This window comes from Myripristis murdjan, chromosome 6, assembly GCF_902150065.1.
Source record: "Myripristis murdjan chromosome 6, fMyrMur1.1, whole genome shotgun sequence".
Lineage (NCBI taxonomy): Eukaryota > Metazoa > Chordata > Actinopteri > Holocentriformes > Holocentridae > Myripristis > Myripristis murdjan.
In genome coordinates, this window is record NC_043985.1 from 12,916,404 (window position 1) to 12,938,443 (window position 22,040).

The window sequence follows — 22,040 nt, forward strand, 5'->3', positions numbered from 1 at the left end:
GACACTCACTGATTGTGTTCGCTCCTCTAGATTTGCTTCTGTCACTCGACCGTCTCTTCCCCTGCCTGTCCGGCCCTCTGCCCTCGGTCCCAGATGGTTCTGCGTCAGTCTGGTTCTTCTGGGCCTTCACATTGAGCCGTGCCACATTCAGCATCTGCAGGGAGCGGCTCATGGTCTTCATCTTCTGTTTCACTGGTGTGCGCTGGGCACCACCTGCAGGCGACAAAGGCAATGATACTGAGGAAGACAAGCACAACCTCATGAGGAATTCAGTGTGACAAGATAACGACACAGGAAATGTTGCGGGAGATAGCCAAACAGTTAAATCATGGTTTGAAGGTGCGGATGGACCGAATAAAAGAAAATGCCCATTATTTTCAGGCTTTTTCCAAAAATATTATCTTTACTGACTACTGATACACTGATACTACAGATACTGGGTGATTCCCAAAGTGATTCCCAAAGACCTGGAAATTCTGAAAATAATTTTCTTACAAACTTTCCAGACCTGCAGAGAAAACTTACGTTTCGTGCCCCTCTTGTTATTAAGACCCTGGGAGGTCTGGTAGAGTTCAGCCAGACCACTGACCAGCTCCTGTTGTAGAAGACAGAGCTCCTCCTCTTCTGTCTGCTCTGGAACTGCATGCAGCAACCTGGAAAACAGCACACACAAGCCAAATATTTTTAATTAAAAAGGTCATTTTTTGCCAAGATTTAGATTGTGTTAGGTCTTATTTTTTCTATATATCCGTATCTGTTCTTCTATAAATCAGTATCTGCTTTTGCCTCATCACTGCTCAACACAAAATAATTCAAAATAGTGTAGATCCTTTCAGATATTCAAAGCCAATATTTACAAGCACAAACACAATTGCTACATTAACAGGAAAAGAAACATCTAAAAAGCGGACAAAATGTAATTTACTCCCTGGGCACTTGGGATTTCTCAAACCATGCCTGACTGGTTTATACAGGCAAACACAATGTCATCTTTTAAATGACTGTATTTTGTTTCAGATACAAATACAGACTGTGTAAGGCATCTTTAAATTCATGTCTTATGTTTTGGTGGGCATCTTATTTTGCTTATATATTTGGTAAAATATGTGGTAATTTTGGCTTGAAAGTGCTATACAATAATAGACATCATCAATGTCAAAATCCCTGTACCTCAATGACTCCATGAAATGGGAACTGACTCCTGATTGGTCCGACTGGGGGAACCAGCGGTCTGTGAGGCTCAATGTCTGCAGGCTGGACCGCTGGCTGAGCTCCTGTTGAGCCCACTCAGGAACCTGAGGGTCTTTTAGCTGGGCTGAGGAGTAACAAACAGGAAAAATAGTAGACACTATAAGAATTCAAATGAAATCAGTTTCGCTTTCACTGGACACCACCACAACCTCCTATCAGATAAAGTTTATGTTTCCTTTAAGATTTCAAAACAGGATATATGTCAAGAACATACAAAGGCAACAAAAGGACATCTAAACCATAACCTGTGTGTGAAATATTTTTACTGCAAAGTCATGACATTGCCAATATTATGATGGCTTTGAGCATTACAAAATGTTTATGTGCACCCTTTGGGGAAAAACAGGACAGAGGGAAAATTAAATCTACAGTTAACAAAACAATAATCCCATGTGAAATTGGAAAATTGGATCACTAGACTGTATTTTTTAGAAATATTAAATTATGAACTTCAGATAAGCAGCATTATGGAAACTTCTTAATTAAAACTGAAGAGAAGAAGAGAAACAAGAAGTCTTAAAAAAATAAAGAAAGAAAGAAAGAAAGATAAAATAATTAAAGTCAAGCTACGAATCGGCTGCATTTGAAAGAACTGCTGATAAATTCAAGGACACAAAACAAAATATTTCCAAAATTAACATCTGGTGTTTTTGAACCCTGAGTATTACTAGGATTTTTTTAAATATCATTAACCAATTAGTCAGTACAGGTACAGATCAATAAATCAATAAATCTAATAAAATGTTAACATCACTAATTATTGTTACACCCTCACCATCTCCACTGTCTCCCTCCTCCTCCATGATGCCGTAGACGACTCCCAGGACACTGTTGACGACATCCGGCAGATCAGTGGAAGTGTCGGCTGTGGCAGGAGTAATGACCTCAGAGGTCAGCAGCCGGCTGTGCAGGGTGACGTCAGGCTGAAGGACGGTGAGCAGAGCCGTGAAGGGTGACAGCGGGGAGAGGATGGCAGAGCAGACCAGGCTGCTATCATTCACCTCTGCAAACTAGGGTGAACAGGGAAAAGTATTATTATTCATTTTTTGGTGTCCTCACTCTCCCTCAACCTGCCATATTGACTGTAGTTGCTTGGTTCTACTTAGTGATTTGTTGTGACAATGTTGTGATGTGTCACACCAGATTGATGCCTCTGTTAACAGAGCTGGACAGGGATTATGTTTTTGCCCTATTCCACTTTTCTGCTTGTTTGATAGCAGGATGTCTGTAAAGGTTATGGACACATTTGCATGAAACTTTACAGGAAGGTTGATGACAGAGCAAAGAAGAACTGATTAACTGATTAATAAAGGAGGATGTGGTGGTGGGCATGATTGTCTTTTAGTGAATATCCACCACGTGGAACTGGTATGTCTGGACACTGCATAGTGACGATGATATGCTCTCTACTGAGTGCTGACTAGTTGAAATTGCAAAAAAAAAAAAAAAAAAGTCACTGAAGTGGGCGCTGCATTTAATATACTGTTGATGATAAATATGCAAAAGTGGAAGCTCTGGCTGCACTGCATTGTGGTCAACTTGTTTGCAGGTCTCACCATATGCAGAGCCTGGGCAGAGAGCTCCATTAGGAAGTGGTGGAAGGCAGCTTGGCCCTGGCTGCTGCTGCTGCTACTGGAACACTGCAGCACCCATGACTCTGTGGAGGCCTCTGTTAGTGACGAGGCATCCCAGCCCTGGAGCACACTCTTCAGATACACTTCCACTGGTTCAGCAAGGAGCCTCTGTCTACAGGACATTGGCTCTACTAAGACACTGCAGCTCTGTGATGCATCGCCTGGTGGGGTGAAAAATAACACTTCACACATGAATGATGGCTATATTTTGTTTTCTCCAATTGATGAAGTGACTTTCTTTGTGATTTATGCATTTAAATTTTTTAAATCCTGTTTCATCCTTCTTCAACATCACAATGTGAAGCGTTTCTATTCCAAAGACAATGAGGATGTACAGAATGATGGCCACAATTTGGCTTAATCAAAACTACAGATCAAACAAGCAACAAAATCATTTTAGATACACTTAATGCACATGTATCTGATTTTCCGTGACAGAAAGGTACTACTGGCACAATTATACAGGTGATTCCTTGTCATTTCAACAAATGGCCCATGCATTTGGGTCTCAAAAAATTCTGAAATTTTCACCAGTTGTTCCTTATTTATCCAACAGGTATGGTGGTCGACCATATCTGGGCTTCAGAAAACAACTTTGTATATACCCAAGCTTATTGATTTTTTCAGAGCTTTGAGATACATACATGGACTGTTCAAAGCATTAATGGTTAGTCAGATATATGCATTGGTTTCTGGATGGCAGCCTCTCCAAATCCAAAAAAAAAAAAAAAAAAAAAAAATTGAGACTCAAGTGCGTGGGGTGTCCTGAAAATTTGTTGGAATGACATGGAATGACCCATACAGCATTTCACTGTTTGTAGTTCACCTCCATATTACTAACCTTGCTGCCAATGCAGAACCCCAGTGATGACAGGAAAAGCCAGGCGGTAATGTTGTTCAGAAGACAGCAGGTATCCAATGCTGGACTCAAAGGAAAACAGTTCCCTCCCAGGACCGGAGTCAAGTTTTGACCTCCCACTGGATGGCTTCTGAGTGCAGCAGAGGCTCAACAGAGAGTCCATTGGAACCACTCTGCCACCCACCTGCCCCAACACCTCGGACAGCTTGTCAGAACCCAGGTGGTCCTCACATCTTATCACCTGAAATAAGGATCAGACTTAATCAGACTAAGACAATGAGCTGGGGCGTGGACATGGAACTGTGGGAACTGCAAATTAATCAACACTGTGGTTGTATTCAAAATGACCTATGCTATTGTTCGCTCCCGATTCTTTTGTTGAAAGCCCAAGAACAGACCGAAGTCAGTCTTCAATTTTCTGATGCAATATTTATTATGGTCACATATAAAGCAAGGCAACGCTGGTCTCAGTGTGACACTATCACAGCTTCTCTGTGCATCTGTCCAACTTTCTGCTGGGGCTTGATATTGAAGAAAATGTTGCATATGGTACTAAATATCAAAACATTCAATATTATTAGATATTGGTTTATAAGGGTTTCAAGCAGACTGTTGGACATTGTGCCTATTTATGACTTTAACAGATATCCAGCATAAAAATAACTTCCAAATGGTGGCCTTATGGTATTTCCCCACCCTGACTACTAAAAGTACTCACCTGGAGATGTGAACTGCTGTCAATCCAATGCAACACAACCTGCCGCTGGGCCAACATTTCTTGTAGCCCTTTAGATAAAATATGCTCCGGTATGTCCTTAAGTGTGGCATGATTTTGAAGACACAGGTATTCTGCAAGTTGTGTCCTGGAATGTGGACACTCAGAGACAACAAACAACACATTCCTCCCATCGCCAGTAACATCCTCCGTCTCAGAAATGCCACCTCTGCCAGCTCGTACGGACTTCCTAGGTCTCAATGACAATTTAGTGGGAGAGGTGATGTCTGGTCTGTCCCACTGGAAATCCAAAAGAGCCTCTTTCACTGCGTTTTGAACCGAGGCGGATGGATTTGGCCTCTGCTTTGGTTGTGAAAGACACGTTTTATCCCTCATATCCAACTTGGCTTCAAATTCCATCTCAAAGTCCTCAAAAGCTTTATCCTTAAGTTCTTTGAAGTCTGAGCCCCTGGGTATGAAGTTAACATTGCGACCAGCCTTGGAGTGGAAGAATTTATAGCCCCAGCGCACCTTCTCAAACCCATACTTGTAGCCGAAGTGCAGCAGAATACGCAGTATTGCTCGTTTCAGGTGATGATTTCTGACATCCACGCCATCGCTTGAATCGTGATCTCCATAATCGACGTCAACCACAAACACCAAGTTGTGCAAGGCCATACCGTAGATCACTCCACGTTTATGTATAAGCCATAAAACAGGACAGCTTTGAAGCGAATCTATTAAATTCTTCTTCCATTGGCTAGACAGACGGTAAACTTGCTAGTAAACTCCAACAGTCTATCGGTCAAGTCCTCTGTAAAGACGCATTTCACAGTAAACCAACTTAATGTCCCATAGCTAACTTTGTTATGCTAATTTGCGTTAGGCTAAAGTTAATTCACCTAATATGCAACATCAGACGGTTACCAGTCCATTGTCTGAAACGCGCAGGCACTTCCGCAAAGAAAAACTATATACAAGCGTGTTCAAATAGGAATATTTTTCTTATGCTTAACATTACAGTAGTACCCACTAGGTTTCGCAGACTCAAATATATTCGCCATTTTCTTGCATCTTCTGTCCTTAACTCTTCGCGCTTCTTACACTAGGATCCACCCCTTTACTGTGATTGGTAGCGGCCGCCAGATCAACAATCTCATTGGTCCAAAGTAACAGCATGCCAGCAAGTGATTCGGTAAAACTTCCTTTCTAACATATCATTGGGCAAATATGCTGTCAATCATCTCTGTAACGTTAACGCGATAACACGCATAGGGCAGGAAGTGTTTTTTGGCAAGCACCAGATGCATTTAAATTTTTAAAGTTACACATAGTGACTTCATAGTGTATAAACTCTGTGGTATAAATGCACGTCACAAAAGATGGTGAAACTAGACGCCGGGACCTTGTTTGACTGCATGTTTTATGAGGGGGATACTGATAATGGACGTGTTTTTGTCACGGATGCAAAGTTAAAACAGCTGCATTCAGAACCACCACCCAGGGGCGCTTTAACCTAAAGCCTTTCAATTTCTTCTTTTTCTTTTTCATCTTCTTCTTGTCCTGCTTCCTCCTCTTGCATTACCGCCATCTACTGTATTTGCACAGCATGGCACTGAATGTGCTGCATGTGGAACACAATGTTTTTAAATGGAAGGAAGGAAGTTTGATAAGAGGAATAATCTGAGTTAGGGTTTAACAAATCTGGGTTTCCTAACTTGGAGCAGGTCCAGTTAAGGTCAAGTTGTCCTCTGGTAAATCCCTCTTAATGTCAGCAGACCTAAAGGGCATAATTTCAGCATTAGACAACACCCTAATGATGCAATAAGCTTCAGTCTCCTCCTGAGTTTGTCTTCTGCCACAGCACATCAGAACAAGGATCTGAAAAAAGGGGCAAAGAAAGCGTCCAAGTAGATGAGGATATTTGTGGCATGGTCTTGTCCACTAAAGCTGGGTTGCACAAGAGAGAGATGAATAAGCAATCAGTACCAGTTAGTGCCTTGTTTTTAAATGTTTCTTTGCCCCTTTCCCTTGACAAATTGTACAAACATGTTCACCTGGAGTGGACCTAACCCTAACCAGGGTGAGGCGTTCACCCATCTGCAATAGCTACTTAGATCCAGCAGAGGGCAGTGGTGGCGCTTCAGAGAGAGTGGAGGGAGACTGCAGAACGGTAGGGAGCTAAAGCAAAAGCGGAGGGAAAATGAACCATGCTGAGTACAAGTATAAATACAACATATCAAAAAAGAAAGTTATTTTAAAGAGTCTTCTTAATGAAATGCATTCGGAAATGGGTTACAACGAGTACATAAGGGAGACGACAAAAACTGAACTGACTGACAAACTTAATCTATCTCAGAGTATTTGGATTTAGTGAGATTTTATGGTTAACCTTGAGCTATGGCTAACAAAATGCAGCTATATTATATTCAGTGTTACTGAGTAAGTAACCCTGAATTAAACTATGCATTCTGGTGTTTTCATTCCTCTACTCCTCCTTGAAAAGCACCTGGGATAAGCACTTGTGTATATGTCACTCCATAGATTGCTACGGAAGTGCTTACACAGAGTTGCAGTTAAAACTCTGGTGCCATTCTACGATGACCTGCGGATGCCCATTTTGTACAGAACAATTGTCTTAATATTAATGTTGAGATTTTAATTTCAGATGAAATGTAATGTTTGCAGTAGTCATAAAATGCAGTAAAACTAAATGAAATTTTGGGTGACGGTTAGTGTTCCAGGCAGAACAGCAGGGACCATCCAAAAACAACACAAAAACAGAACCCAAAAAAACACACCCTCACCTTAGCCCCAGAACTTGTCAATGCCTTGAAACGCTGCTGCCTCCAATGCTGCGTGATTCCCTTTGCAAAGAATAATTTCTGAATCTTTTTCACAGCATCTTTCACACTCCCTCTCCCCGCATTTACCACATATGGTAAAACCACTCCTGCATACAAATATACTCAGTTTCATTCTATACATCCTGTACCCTCTTTAAATCACTCACTCACTTTGGCTCAATGGATCTTTTTTTTTCTTTCTCTTCTCTGAAAATTCAAAATGTTATGTCCATTTCCCTTGCTCCCTCTCTGTTTTCTGACAGCATCTCCCAATCCTAAAACTCTTGGCCCCTGCGCATGACTTATCTGATTTTTTCTTTTTGTTTTATAAATTCTCCACAAAGAGAATAAGTAAAAATACTTAAACAATAATTAAATTATTAAATAACAGAAAAAGGAGAAAAAAACAGAAACAAATGGGAAAAAAGATGGCTCACATCAAGGTAAGCCAAACATAAGAGGCACATGTCAGAGGGGTTTTAGTTGTGGCATTATTTAAGTTTCATTTCATAGTGTAAATGGCAACTCCTTATGTGTACTGCTAGACTTGACAATCAGCTGAAGCTGATGCACTACAGATAAGACGCTTACTCTGTGTGTGTGTGTGTGTGTGTGTGTGTGTGTGTGTGTGTGTGTGTGTGTGTGTGTTGTTTGGGATTTGGACCACTAGAGAGTACTTGCTTGTTCTGGCATTCCAAGTAAAGTAGCAAGCTTGGCATCCTCAAATCACCCACCCTCTCTCATTCTGTCGATTTCTCTACCTAAAATGGAAAAATGATCTCTAACAGAACATTTGGCTTTGATTTGGAGGTCAGTGTCACTGTTCCCTCAGGATGTACGCAAATTAGCTACAAATTAGACAGAATAGATTTGTCCGTTTGGTTTTGTCATATAATCATCAACTTTGTGAGTAAAATTTATTCTCCAACCCCTGTTTTCAAAAATTGCTACCACTTCATCAACAATCAAACACTGATACATACAGTTTTTCTCAATTGCTAAAACACTAAACCCTATTGTCTGAACCAAATGCTCCATTGCCTGAACCCACTGATTGAATGAGTCACTCTTTTGGCAAAACCATAAGCACTTTTCACCTGTTTAGACACAACTTCCCAACACATTTTCATGGTGATGCACCTGTGTTGCATAATGGTGAGCACTGGTGGCAAAAGTCAAACACAAGTAAAGCACTGGTGTCACTGGTTGAACACAACAACTCAAAATTGATCACACTTGTGGCTAAAGATGTGAGGGAACATATATCAGCCTGCTTTGTGAGGCACTACAATGGATAGAAATCTGAGAGGAGGAGTTCGTGTGAGAGGTGGTTGAGGAGGTCGAGGTGGTCGAGGAGGTCGACCCAGTACAGAGAAATGATGCTGTGGCTGAGTAATGCACTTCTCATTTGTATATTTTTGTACTTTATTTTTACATAGGCTTACTGTATACAAGTGCTAAATGCACAAGATTTCTGTTTTTTGTACTTTTTTTTTTTTTTTTTTTTTTACTATATACAAGTGCTAAATGCACAGGGGGGGCGCAATTTGACAACATAGTTCAGTTTTGAGCACAGATTGAACTGTTTTGAGGTGAAAGTTTGGTTTTGCAAGAGGAGTCTGAGGTTTTGTGAATGTAGCTTGAAAATTGGGTTTTGTGTTCACAGTTTAGAGAAAAGGAGAGCAACTTTCGAGAAATGTGTCTTAGCAATCAAGAAAAACTGTAAAAGCCAATAAAATAATCAATAAAATGTCATGCGCAAAGGGAGAGAAGGGAGAGGGAGCAAACCAGGAAGAGAATCTTCATGGAAACAGGACACAGTGAGAGAGGAGAGATATGTGGGTCACCCTCTGTTTTGCATCCATAATCACCTCTTTTCTACAGCAGTAGAGGGGGATGAAGAGCTTAGAAGAGCTCTGAAAGAGAGAGAGAGAGACAAAGAGAGAAAGAATGAGAACCAGAGAGAGAAGGAGAGAGAGAGAGAGAGAGAGAGAGAGAGAGAGAGAGAGAGAGAGAGAGAGAGAGAGAAAGAATGAGAGCCAGAGAGAGAAGGAGAGAGAGAGAGAGAAAATGAAAGAGGTCTGGTTAAAGTTCCGGGCTTTACTTTCCCACCAGACACCCCTGTAGTCATGAGACCAGGATGTAGGTCAGGGACTCAGATGGGAGCATGCTGCTGCTTAGACTACACATACTCTCACACACATACACACACACACACACACACACACTCGTGCACTACCCCCCAAATGTTCAGCCGTGCATGTGTGCAAAATGCTTGTTTTGAGGTCGCTTAAGAGTGACTGCTATTGTTCAAAGTTCACATGTATATCATCGTCTCTTGGGGTCAGAGTTGCAAGCAGAGATATAGTAACAGCTGCCTGGGGAGTAACTCCATGATTACAATTATTGTGTTATTGTAAAGGCCTCAGTGGTGGGCAAGATGTAAATGTAGTTTTTTTCAATGGTTAAGAGAGAGAGTTGTCCATTAGAGGTGTCATCTTGAAAACATTCCCTGATCTTACTGACAAATCTTACTAAAGACACTGTTTTACAATGGCATATCAGTTTTATTTTTTTTTCATCATTTTCTTGAGATGTTTGCTTCACCTATGGAGCACTCAAAACCATGGCAGTTGTCATAATTAATGGGTCAGTGGACTTGAGGAGGAAGTATATTTCAGTGGCTAGTAAACAAAGAGGTACTTGGGTATAATCGGAACAGATTTAAGAGTTCTTTACAAGCATTAAATACATGATGAATGGATTCCAGTGCACTAAACTATATAGGTTTCACATATCAAAACCTTTTTTTATATGGAATAAAACAGGAAAATAGACTAAAGGCCTTTTTTTTTTTATTAAAGCCTACCTGTTAAAGTTATTTATTATGTTTTATAAGCTATTTATAAGCTATTTTGAGAATTGATGTAGATACTGCTAATCTAAGCCTCTTGGTGTTCAAGCTGCCACATTGTTACTGTCAGGGGGAAACCTGTAATTTTCATGTTTCAATATCAGTTGAAGCGTACATGATTTTCGATGGTTCAAGAAAATTCTGCAACCTCTTGGGTTTGTGAAACCTATTTAAAACAAATAAGATAAACGTTTTATGTCTGGCTATCAAGTCACAAGTCCGTTTTTCTTGGTTCTATAAAAGTTAATATTATGGAGATTACAGGTTTTCATCTGACAACGGTAAACCTTTTTTTTTTTTTTTTTTTTTTTTTTTTTTTTACAATTTTTGGTTTCACAGAGATTTATATCTGTTAAACCAGTTTCCATCAAATTGGCTTTTGCTGATGTTTGGGATGTATTTGGGCATACATCACATCACAGTAACAACAATAATAGTAGAAAGCAGTAGACAATATTTAAACAACACCTTTCATCATTTTTTTATTGCAGATTTTCAGCATTTACTTCTTCAGTGTCTCTGTGGATTTTAGGGATGCCAATTACTTTGGCCTCAGGCAAGATGCCTTTTCAAGGTAGGCAGCATATTAGTAACAAGTTTTGGAGGAGGAATTTGTCCAGCTGGCCTTGCTTGGTCTTGAGATTTGAAATTGTCAAGAGCATCAGCAAATAACAGTCCTGAAAGGCAGGTACCAATTATGGCTGAGCCTTAAAGGCTATCAGTAAAATTTTAAAATCAAGAGACAACCAGTGTAAAGAAGCTCAGATAGATATAACATGATCATTGGATGTCTGCTGTGTCTTCATTAGACATCTGACAGCAGTTTTTTGAAAAATACTAGCACTTCCACAAATGGCATCTTCTTAGACTCCTGTTGTCCACACATATGAGACAGGAGGAAATGAGTTCACTTGTACTTCCAAGAAGAATGAAAGTAGCTGGGCATTTGCAGTGTGCCGCTAGCTCATGTGTCATCCTGTCTGGCAGATCAGACTCCAGCTAACAGACTGTCATTACAATAGTGCGCTTAAAGCAGTGATGTTGTCTCTCAAATATCCTGGTAGAGAAATGAAATGTAATAAGTACATTATAAAAAGCATAATCCAAGTTTTCTGAAGTCAAATTATTATACTGTGGATCCAAAAGTCCAACATCACTCCTAGATCTTTCCCACTGACTGAGCTCTGGTCACAGTCATCTCCTTGGACGCTGGAAGTACAATCCATTAAGTTTTAATGATTGTCAAATGGACCCTGAAACAAAACTAGATCTTTCAGTGACTATTTACTAAACCAATAGGTATAGAGATACTTTGTAATAATTAAGAAGAATAAAAAAGAGAATGATTGCATCAGTTTTATTTACTAAAAGTTCAAGTTCAAGTTTATTTATAGCCCTTAATCAAGGGCTATTAATCAAGGGGCTTTACAGGCCCACAGTTTATTTAAAAAAAAAAAAAAAAATCACCCCTTGCCTTAATGTAAAAATAAGTATGTCATATGGAAAATTTGACTTTCCTATTTGGTTATTGTAAGCTGGAATGAATCAGCTGGTTTTAGTCACCCATTATGTGTTTCTGAAGACATGAGTCATTTGACATTGTAGTGAAGGTTTAAGTGATCCAGTGGATTTGTAATTTTGATTGCAGACTCAATGGTGATGAGCACATCACTTTGACAATACTTGATAATACGCATCACGTGGTAATGTACATTTTGTAGTAACTTAAATTATTAGACCAAACATCTATGTTTTTCCCCCTTAGATGGTTTAATGAAATGATGAAGGTAGTCAAATATATTGACCAAAATTTAGAATTTTTGCAGAAGTTGTACAGATCATAAAATCCTCATATATTCAGTTTCCTTTGATACAGTAGGATGTGCCTCTTGAGTGACATTTCAAATGTCTCAAAGAAAATATATACATATAATTCTGATAAGAGTTGCATCAGAAGACAGCAGGGATAGATGTAGTTCATCATACAGCAGCCAGATCAATCAGATCATGCCTTTACTTGCAACCTGGGTCTGCTGAGTTGTATTGAAGCAGTTTGTGTATTAGATTCAGAAGGGAAGCAAATTAGCATCCCTAGATGTTAGGCATTTAGATAATGTACTTATCCAGAAAGGTTTAGGGTTAGTTCAACAGCAGAATTTGCTTCATTTCCCAGATCACCAACAAGCAAGAAATACAAGAGTCAGAACAACTTTGCCCTCACTATACTGCTGTGATCCTTGCCACAGAGAAGTGCTACAAAAATTAATATGAAGATTAGAGGATTTTTACTAACTTGAAGATAGCTTATAATTTTTGCCAGCTGTTGACAGGACCATCAGCATTTTAAATTTCTATGGAAATGTCTTACATTCAGCAAAATTCTCAGCAAACTTCCTCTAGAGTGGATCCTGGCTTTTCTATCTGGGTCAGAAACACAGTGAGCTATTGATTTGCTGTGGAAAATAATATTGTCCTACATTCTTCAGACGCTGCATTAATCTATTCCTTGATGTGGGTCAGAGTGTGCTAAAGACTTAACAGATGAAACAGACCAGTCGGGAGTGTTTTGGCTTCTTTACTGTTGGAATAAGTATCTTGTCTACCAGTGTAGCTCACTGATATCTGAATCCATCTTTAAGAGGAAGATGTCAAGCCTGGCAGAACTGACATGTGCAAATACAATATCTGTCCAATCACATGACATCACATTAATATAACAATATAACATATACAGACAACTCTGAGTTAATTGTACAGGCTGCCTTTTCAAAGAGACTATTTGCTAGCCATTTCTGGATTGCCTGCTTAAAATGTCTCTTTGCTTCAGTGAGTTTCAGTGCTACTGGAAGTTTATTCCCTTCAATTTCAGACATAAAAACATATTTCTGCCCATTGAACTCCTGAATCTAAAAAGAATAAAATCTGTAAACAGGACCTCCCATGCACAGCCAGTATTTGTAATCAGGCGCTGGTCAGTCGCAGGAATATCTCAGTAAAGGCAAAAATTAACTGGCACACACAGAAATGACTTTATTACTAACTTTAGTAATAAAGTTAGTAACTTTATTCGGAGCATACACTGACCCACCCTCATTATAAAGTTACAGAAAAGAATAAAACAACAATTTCATGGGTATGTCCTAAGTTGATTTGTATACCTCTTATTTTTTAACTGGAAGCCACTTAAGTTTTAGAAAATAAGCTGAATCAAGATATGTATGGCGAGGTAACTTTAACACAACTCTGATTAACTTGTTTTGGTCAGTTAAGAGTTTATTTCTGCGCAGTGGTATACTATTATACCAGGAGGTGGCGGCATAGTCATAGTGGCATTGAACTAATGTACCTGCTAATGTCGTAAGCGTACAACAATGATTTTCTTGCCAAGAATTTAGTCTTCTGGCAGATTTTAGGGAGGGCTATCATAGCCGTGACCTCCCCTAATGTTTATCTATATGTATATCCTAAACAATTCACTGTATCCTTAGTTAAAATAAGAGTCTCTCCTGCCTTTACTTTCATCCCTGGGTCTTTCCTAGCTGAATTCTGGATCCAAATAGAATCAGAATCAGAATCAGAAATACTTAATTGATTCCCAAGGGGAACTTGGTTGACCTCTGTTTTCCTTGGGTGAAGAAATAGCTTGTTATCAGACAGCCAAGTTCTAACATTTTGAGGCTCCTCATTCCAAGACTTTTTCACAACTGTTAAATCTTTATAAGACATGAGAATAGTTGAATCATCCACATATAGAGAAAGGGCAGATAAACAGGCATCCTTGATATGATTAATACTTAGTTATATTAATGATAAAAAGAGTGGCCCTAGGACATTCCCTTGAGGGACCCCACAACTGATGGTTTTAGCTTTGGAAAATGTCCTATCAACATCCTCCAGAGAGGTAAAAATTTACCAATTTTATGGTCAACTTGCTGAGCCCTACGGCCTTTAGTTTAAATCGCAGGATACCATGATCTACAGCATAAAAGACCTTTGAAGGTCTAACATGACCATTCCACTGAAATTACCTGCATCAGAATCCTTTCTGGTGTCTGTTAAATATAAAAGGCAAGTTTTAGTGGAATGGGATTTTCTGAAACCTGACCTGATATTGTGACTCAAAAGAAAACATAAAATCAAACTAGTCTCTAGGTTCCTTTCCCAAACATATTACTGTTCCTATAGAAAGGCATCACTCTTGAACTTTTGAGATCAGTGTGTACCCTCCCTTGCTCTATAGACAGACTGATTAAATGTGCTACAGCAGGTGTAATACACTCAGTGGCATCTCCTGGCAGGTATATTATGAGTTCAAAAATTCCTTCACTGCACTCTTAAATGATGTAACTTTACCATTAATGTCCAGACAAAAACTGCTAGGTTTGGTTTTAGGTCATTTGCTATATCCTAACTCTATTAGAGATTGTCACAGCTTGACTGAGTTATTTTCTGTGTTCAGTTTTTGGCTGTCTGTGTCTCCCTGTTTATTTGTTAATTCCTTATACTACATAAAGCTGGACTCATCCCTGGTTTTCTTAAATTGTGCAAAATGGGTCCAGCATCACCACATTTGAACACACCAATTTGCCTTGTGCATACTCTCAATGAAGGAAGCTTTGCTATAGTTTTTCAGAGACCGGAATTTCATTGGATTATGGTACTAAAACATTTTTCTGTATCTTTCTCCCTCTGGCCTGACCCCCATCTGGGCTGAATCATCTGCTACATTTCTAACAGAGCATTCTCCTTAACTTCAGACAACTCATCATCCTGTTCAGCAAATGTCATGTGGGGTACTGCAAAGCTCAGTTCTCAATCCAGTCCTCTTGTTATTGTACATGCTTCCACTTGGACACATTGTTCTATTCATTCTGGTTTTAGGTACAGCACTTTGTACTCTTTATTATTCTTGAGTGCTGTCTTCATCATTCACTAAGATTTGAGAGTTCCTAAAATAAATGTAATAAAATTGGGTTTTAGGGGCTGTATTTTCTACAGTAATCCATTCCAGCAGTGGACGTTAGTTCCTCCTGTAGAGGAACAATATTGTCTGGACCCTGATAAGACCAACCAGCTGTCCAGCAAAGGGGAAAGTATTCTGCTTATTGGAACTGAAATAGCTACAGGTCCTACTAGCGCTGCGGCAATATGTTAGGAAATGTTTTCCTAGCTAACGTTGTTGTAGAGTTCACTTACAAAATACTAAGATTATAACATAGATTATAATTAATATCCAGAAAAAGCACAAATTATCCTTCTAATAAGCTCACAGTACCAGCACTGTTTGTTGTGCCTAGTGGAAGATAGCAACTGCTGTTGAAGAGTCAATGAAACGAGGTGGGAGGAATAAAAAGGTTGTGTCCTGATTGGAGCTCTCCACTGTTTTGTGTGAAAGTACTCAGGAGAAATCGACTGATAGGGTTTTGTCTGCATAGAAACAACGTCAGATTTTTACAGTTGATGATATTTTCTACACCCAGTTATGTCAATAAAAATTGTGGTGAAAAGGAACAGTACTTAAAGGAGCAGTTTGCTGTTCCTTGAAGTACTGCTCCAATATCTGTCCTTGAACAGGCTGTTACACATATTGTTTATGTGGTGGTTAGATGGTCAGGGGGATCAGGGGTTGTTGCTAACAAGCATTAAACCAATAACTGTCTGACTTTGAAGCAGCTCACCCAACCAATCTGCTAGATTGCTAGTAGTAAGCAGGGAGGAAGGTGTCTCAAAGTCAGACTGGGTGGGGGAAAAAATAATTGTTCGGTTCATTTTACTGATGCTCTCCACCATCACGTTTTATACACTCTCCTATCCCCACGGCAGCAGTATAAAAAGTAGGTTGCTGGAGAAACAGGTTGGAAAGTGGAGGGATGAACCGGAACAAGCGATCTATCACCTCGGCACGAGATGACAAATGTGTTTCTCTTTTTATCTGTCTGTCTGTCTCTTTCTCTCTCTCTCTTTCTTTCCTACCATATCTTCTATCACTCCCTCAGCAAAAGCTCAGTGACGCAAAGCACTGACACTTCCAGAGTTGTATTGTCACGCGTAAAAACAGATGGTTAATCTACTGTGGATGTGGTTAAGTATGACAGCTCCCCAAGCCCTGAGTAAACGATAACGTGTGTGTGTGACAGAAATGGAGAGGGAGACCAACAGAGAGGTAGGGTGGCCCTTTCTGTGACACTAACCTTTCATTTTCTTCCAGCTGGTCTTTGTCCATCCTCCCCATTGGCTGAAAGACAGAATGTGATCACTGTCAAAGGAAGGGTGGCGATGCTTGGCTTTCACCCCAGACTCAGCGGGGTCAGGCTCGTCATGTCTAGACAGCTTGCAGGTCATCATGATATCCTCTGATTACCACAGTGCCACTGCACTAAAGGGTGAAAATTCCTATATGCTTCTAAAAAACATAAAAAAAAAAAAAAAAAAAAAAAAATATATATATATATATATATACACACATACACACACACACACACATATATATATATATATATATATATATATATATATATATATATATATATACAAATCCAAAATGAACGTTACTTACATATGCTGCCCTCATTTCTCTGTCTCTTTTTATGTTTTTTTAAATTCAGTTCAAATGGGTTGTATTGGCATGAAATGCAAACACACTTATTACCAGCACATATACACTATACAGTGCAAATTCAAGTTAAAAGATAGTGATGACAAAAATGAAACAGGAGAATCTAATGACATGCAAATGATTCTAAGCAGTTTTTCTAATGACAAATTGGATACATAAATCTGTAGAATTTTCAATTTATTACAAGTTTTTAGTGCTTCTGTCTTTGAATTATGACTTGTAAAGATATACTTTGCAGCTAATGTGGCATACTCAAAATTAGTTTTGTTATTTTGCAGAATATTTCTAAAGTTCCTGTCTACTCTGGGCGGCCAGGTCTGTCTGTGTCAGCCTGTCTCTACAGCAAGGATGTTGGAAATACAGCCCAGGGGCCAGATCCGGCTCGCAAGCACATCTCCCCTGGTCCCCTAGATGTTTTGGAGGGAAAGGGGAAAAAAATACAAACATATTTTTATATCAAAATATTTTTAATTTGCATACAGTTATTATCAATTATGTATAATAAGCAAAATAAGAGGCTTCTATGATAAATTGATACATTAATGATTAATGATAAAGTATGATATGATAGATTTGATAGACCTAGCACTACGAACTATGCATCAGCCAGAAGTAATCTGCTGGAAGTAAAAGAAAAACCACTGGGCTAGTTGCTGCACTGACTATTGATGCATTATGTTAGCTTAGCAAACATGTGATCACAACAACAAAAGGTTGACATGGACTGTAACATTTTTCAAAAAAGATGGAAAGAGCACTGTTTTCCTCTGGGAAGTAAATGTCAAACCTTTATGCTGTATATTTGTTGCATTTCTCCCTTCTGTTTCATGTAATTCTATGTAATGTGTTATTTTCATAAGCCAACATGCAATTCTCAATGTTTGGCATATTCTACAAATTGATTGATTTAAAATATTAAATCAGAAAGTATCCTAAATTATCCATGTGTCGACTCAAGTCATATTGGCGTTTTTGAAAAATAATCTGGTCCCTGTGAGGTCTCATTGGAACATGTGAGTCTGACACACCTGGGCTCACAGAGTCGGGATCTAGTCAAAGGTTTAGGCTCGGTCACAATGTTTTTTTTTTTTTTGGTTTTTTTTGTCATAATTTGGCTAAGCCAGATAAACGAAGGGCTATCGTGGTGTTTTGGTGTATTTGCTGATGTGAGCTATAGAACCAGCTGGCAGAAAGGACATCTTAGGACTCCTCTTTCTCTCTCTCTCTCTTTCTCTCTCTCTCTCTCTCTCTCTCTCATACACACACACATACACACACACACACACACACACCCACACACCCACACACACACACACACACACACACACACACACACACACACACACACGACTGATCTCAAATCTGTGTTCCTATGTGATTACATCTCATCATGGCAAGTGTATGATGGTGAAACACTTAGGCCATCATACCTCTGGAGACAGGACCTCTCTCATCTTGCCAGATTACTCAAACAGAACTTCTATTTTTAGTGGAGTAGTAGACTGCAACCCCTCCAGCATTGTGTCAGCCTGTAACACGCAGCTGACTTGCATGCAGATGGAAGTCTTAAATCACGTTTCACTTGTCACCGAGTGGATTAAGGGGAAAGGGTTATTAGCAACAGGAGGGATGGTTGTGGCGAGTTTCTCTGAAACTCCAGAGGCCAGTTCTTTCAGCCAGCCAGTTGTTGTTGTGGCTGAGCTCATTGATGCAAACCCAACATTGCTGAAGTGCGTCACAGGGCCTCTAAGCATGCAGTTCAAGTGTTGTATGTTTACATGTGGACCAGACCTCAGGCTGGTTTAAGAATAACACCGGAGACAGACAACATGTACAGGCCATATATCACCTCCTCTCCTCTGTAACTTCCTGCTCTACTGTGTGTTGTTTAAAAAACCCTTACCTTTTGAAATTGAATTTTATCTCTCTATACATTTTTTTGATATATAATAAAAAATTTAGGGAGAAAGACTTTTTGTTACATCTGGTGTCTGTGTGCTCATGCTTTGACCTCCTTACCATTACCTACCATTACCTGCACTACCCTGCAAGTCACTGTGAGCAAGAATTTCAGTCAAAATGTAAAAACGTCACATTTATCAGAACGCTATTAGTTTCACAATTATAGCAGCATTTTGTTTTGACAAATACAACTTTTTCCAATAAAAATGAAATGAGTCAAAATATTTCAAAATATTTATTAAAGTACATATTACAAACATATATATAAGTATGACATAAACCAAAGTATAAATGCTAGACATTTCTTTTTCTTTGACAGTAAAGAAAGTAATTAGAAGTCAGACAGAACAACAAAACAAAGGTAACATCTAGAATTCCACTCGGTTATGAACAAAATAAGAGAATAAATATCTTGACATTTAGAAAGGCATTTGTTGCTCAAGAATAGAAGTGAGAGTAGAAATTTCACTCGCTGTGAAGCTGGAAAACAAGAGCTCAAACTCTTCATAAAGCTTTTTCAATGCTACTCTACGCTTTCAAAGCACAGTACATTGCTGTCAGTGTATTTACAGTTTGGTAAGTTACAAGAGTGAAATATTTAACAGTCTTCTCTATGGTGACTGGTCACTTAGAAAATCTGGGTTGAAACAAAATAATCATACAAGTTTTAAATGGAAAAATATCAAGCCATCATTTATCTTTCAAGTTTTCCTCATACAGTCATCCGCAGTAGAAAAGGAATATATCTGAAGAATCAAAGTAGTGTGTTCAACACTGCGTCATGTGCTACATTTAACACTCATCTTCTCAATACAGCTGTATCAGTACAACCAGACAGTGGTACTGGAAGAGGTCTTCACAAATATGCATCTAGTGCACGTTCTAGCAAAATATATTGATATGTTAGTATGTATAGCTGTATAAATACAGATTTTTATATGACAGCAGAGGCTACACACACACACACACACACACACACACACGCGCAGGCTGGCGAACAGGCCAGTTTGGGTCAGTTCATTTGGCCTCCGTTCGAAGCGGCGTCAGAGCAAAGCAAAACTATGCCAGGGAATGGGGATATCCAGCTCCTCACTGGGCAGAGTCAGAATCACTGGAGTCCAGGCTTGCCTGTGTGGGTGTGGCGGTGTGGCTGTGATGGGCAATTGGCGGACAGTGGAGGGTCTGTGTGCTCCGCCGCAGGTTCTCCAGGGACTGCAGGAAGGAGCGACGGGCCCTCTCCTCCTCTAGTGGCGAGGAGCCCTCCTCCTCCACCTCTGCAATTTCAGCGAAGGTGACAGGCTGGGTCTTGAACCGAGCCTCACGTGGTCGGCGGGAGCGGCTCCTGCCCTTGGCAGGGCCCTTGGGCACAGGCAGCTGCTGGGGGAACTCCTCCATGGCTGAGGCCATAAGGTGAGCTGGCAGGACGTGGAAGCCGGAGGCCTCGATGGCCATCTGACGCACAGCAGCCATAGGTGGGAGCTAGAGTCCAAATGGTGTAATATATGGTATGAGCAGAACTGGAAAAAACAGTTGATTACCTCTTTGCACACCACAAGTTTTCCTTCCTTGCCTTCACTGATGACTTCTTTAAATTTCAGAGAAGTCCTCGTCTAAGGAACAGCAATACAGCAAAGTTCCTTCCCAAGTCAAGCCAAACAAACACTCTTCAGACCTCCAACGTCCAAGCAGTTCTGCTGATTACCAGTCACGAGAAAACCTTTAGATATAAGGTTCTCTGGTTTAGGTCTCCTCACTGCCCGATATAAGGACTTATTTTGAACTCTGAGGGTGCTGGGTGTTTCTCTTTCTCTTCCTCTGCTTGTTCCTTGATCTGTGTAAAGCACAGTCTGCTGAAGCTAATGCCACTGACAGATCCAGCACTCTCTTTTATAGCAGCTCACTACCCACTCAACTCTCTCTCTCTCTCTCTCTCTCTCTCTCTCTCTCTCTCTCTATGCTCTCTCTCTACTCTCTCTCTCTGCCAGGTCCCTCCCACTCCCTCCTTCCCTCTCAGTCATGGTTTCGGCCTCCATAGCAGTCAGCCAGTCAGAGTCAACCCCCCAAAATAAACGTGAGCAGTGTGGGGCGAGAGATTTGCAGAAGACGGCGAGATCCAGAGAGAGATTAACCGGTAGGGAGAGAAAGAAAAGGACTTGGATAGAAATTCACAGAGTGAGAGGGAGTGAGAAATTCAGAGTCAGCCAGGGAGAAAGGGACATGCAGCAGAAATGTAAGGAGAGAGAATGAGGAGAAGCATATTCTCTAACAGTGGGGAGAAAAGTGTACCAAACCAAAGACAAGGTTGAGAGACTGAAACTCATTTATTTATTTATTCCCAAAATGCAAGGCCAAGTCCTTGGGAGTGGGAGGATCTGTATTTCCATGTCTAAACCCAACCTCTGGAACAGTCCATCTGAGGATCGAAAGGTCCCGAGTGAGAAATAACAACCAGTCAAAACCTGCTAAATCTTTGGCAGTGATTGGCAAGTTCTCTACCACAGCAGCTATCAATTAAAGGCCCTATTCTATTTCAGAACAACAGTTCCTGTAACTGAATAGGACCTAAGTCAACAAACCTGTCAACCACAGCAGAAAGTTACCAGCATTTGGCTAGTGGCGTAGAGTAAACCTCATACCATGACTGTCGGTCTTTCATATGTTTCATTCATTTATCTTTTAATTGTATAAAATACTTCAGATTACATTCACTCAAATGTAATCTGTGAATACAGACGGACATGGTGCTTTTCTCCAGAACTGACCCTGCTCTGTTGGGATAAAGACGTCAACAGGAAGAGATAAACAGTGTCAGGAAGTTATAATGTGCTGATACATCTGGCTCACCTTTCACCTTCAGTGTGCAGCCATGTGCCATGCGTGTGCATTTTTGCAGATATGGGTGCATGCAAGTGTGCAGAGACACCCAGCTGAGCTTCTATCATGTATGTAGTCCTGTGTTGAGGGCTTTATATATCGTATTTTATAAATGATTACCGATAGTATAATTAAAGTAAATAAACAAGATCATAACCAAGACTAATGCAGCATTTTATATTGCATGCCACTAGGTCAGATGCGGTGTGACACACACACACACACACACACACACACACGCATACACATTTTACAGTCCAACAGAAGGTGTCCAATGAGGGTAATGGAATTCCTGTCCTCAAAGTAGCCCTACACGTTCTCTGGAATTTGAAGTATGGTATCAAGAGGCATGTTCTCATCCTTCTATAA

At 40.0% G+C, this 22,040-nt stretch overlaps 2 protein-coding genes across 3 annotated transcripts in view; both read right to left on the reverse strand.

The window, feature by feature from the left end:
* ticrr (TopBP1-interacting, checkpoint, and replication regulator) overlaps positions 1-5,541 on the reverse strand; it is an 18,873-nt gene extending 13,332 nt beyond the window's left edge. The window contains exons 1-7 of the mRNA XM_030053285.1: positions 4,463-5,541; positions 3,727-3,985; positions 2,808-3,046; positions 2,027-2,261; positions 1,171-1,315; positions 526-653; positions 10-213 (exon numbers count right to left, since the gene is read on the reverse strand). Of these exons, the coding sequence (XP_029909145.1) occupies positions 10-213; positions 526-653; positions 1,171-1,315; positions 2,027-2,261; positions 2,808-3,046; positions 3,727-3,985; positions 4,463-5,137 (1,885 nt within the window). The 5' untranslated portion in view covers positions 5,138-5,541. The remainder of the gene's footprint in view (positions 1-9; positions 214-525; positions 654-1,170; positions 1,316-2,026; positions 2,262-2,807; positions 3,047-3,726; positions 3,986-4,462) is intronic.
* c6h11orf96 (chromosome 6 C11orf96 homolog) overlaps positions 1-20,661 on the reverse strand; it is a 23,521-nt gene extending 2,860 nt beyond the window's left edge. Inside the window, exons 1-2 of one of the 2 annotated variants that reach the window (XR_003928340.1) lie at positions 19,330-20,661; positions 590-595 (exon numbers count right to left, since the gene is read on the reverse strand). Coding sequence is in view for 1 of the 2 variants with exons in the window: in XM_030053288.1 (XP_029909148.1) it covers positions 19,887-20,267 (381 nt within the window). In the remaining variant the exon portion in view is untranslated. Of the gene's footprint in view, positions 1-589; positions 596-19,227 lie in introns of those variants that run through there. The other variant, XM_030053288.1, reaches the window with a different exon arrangement.
* Between the last annotated feature and the right edge of the window lie 1,379 nt (positions 20,662-22,040).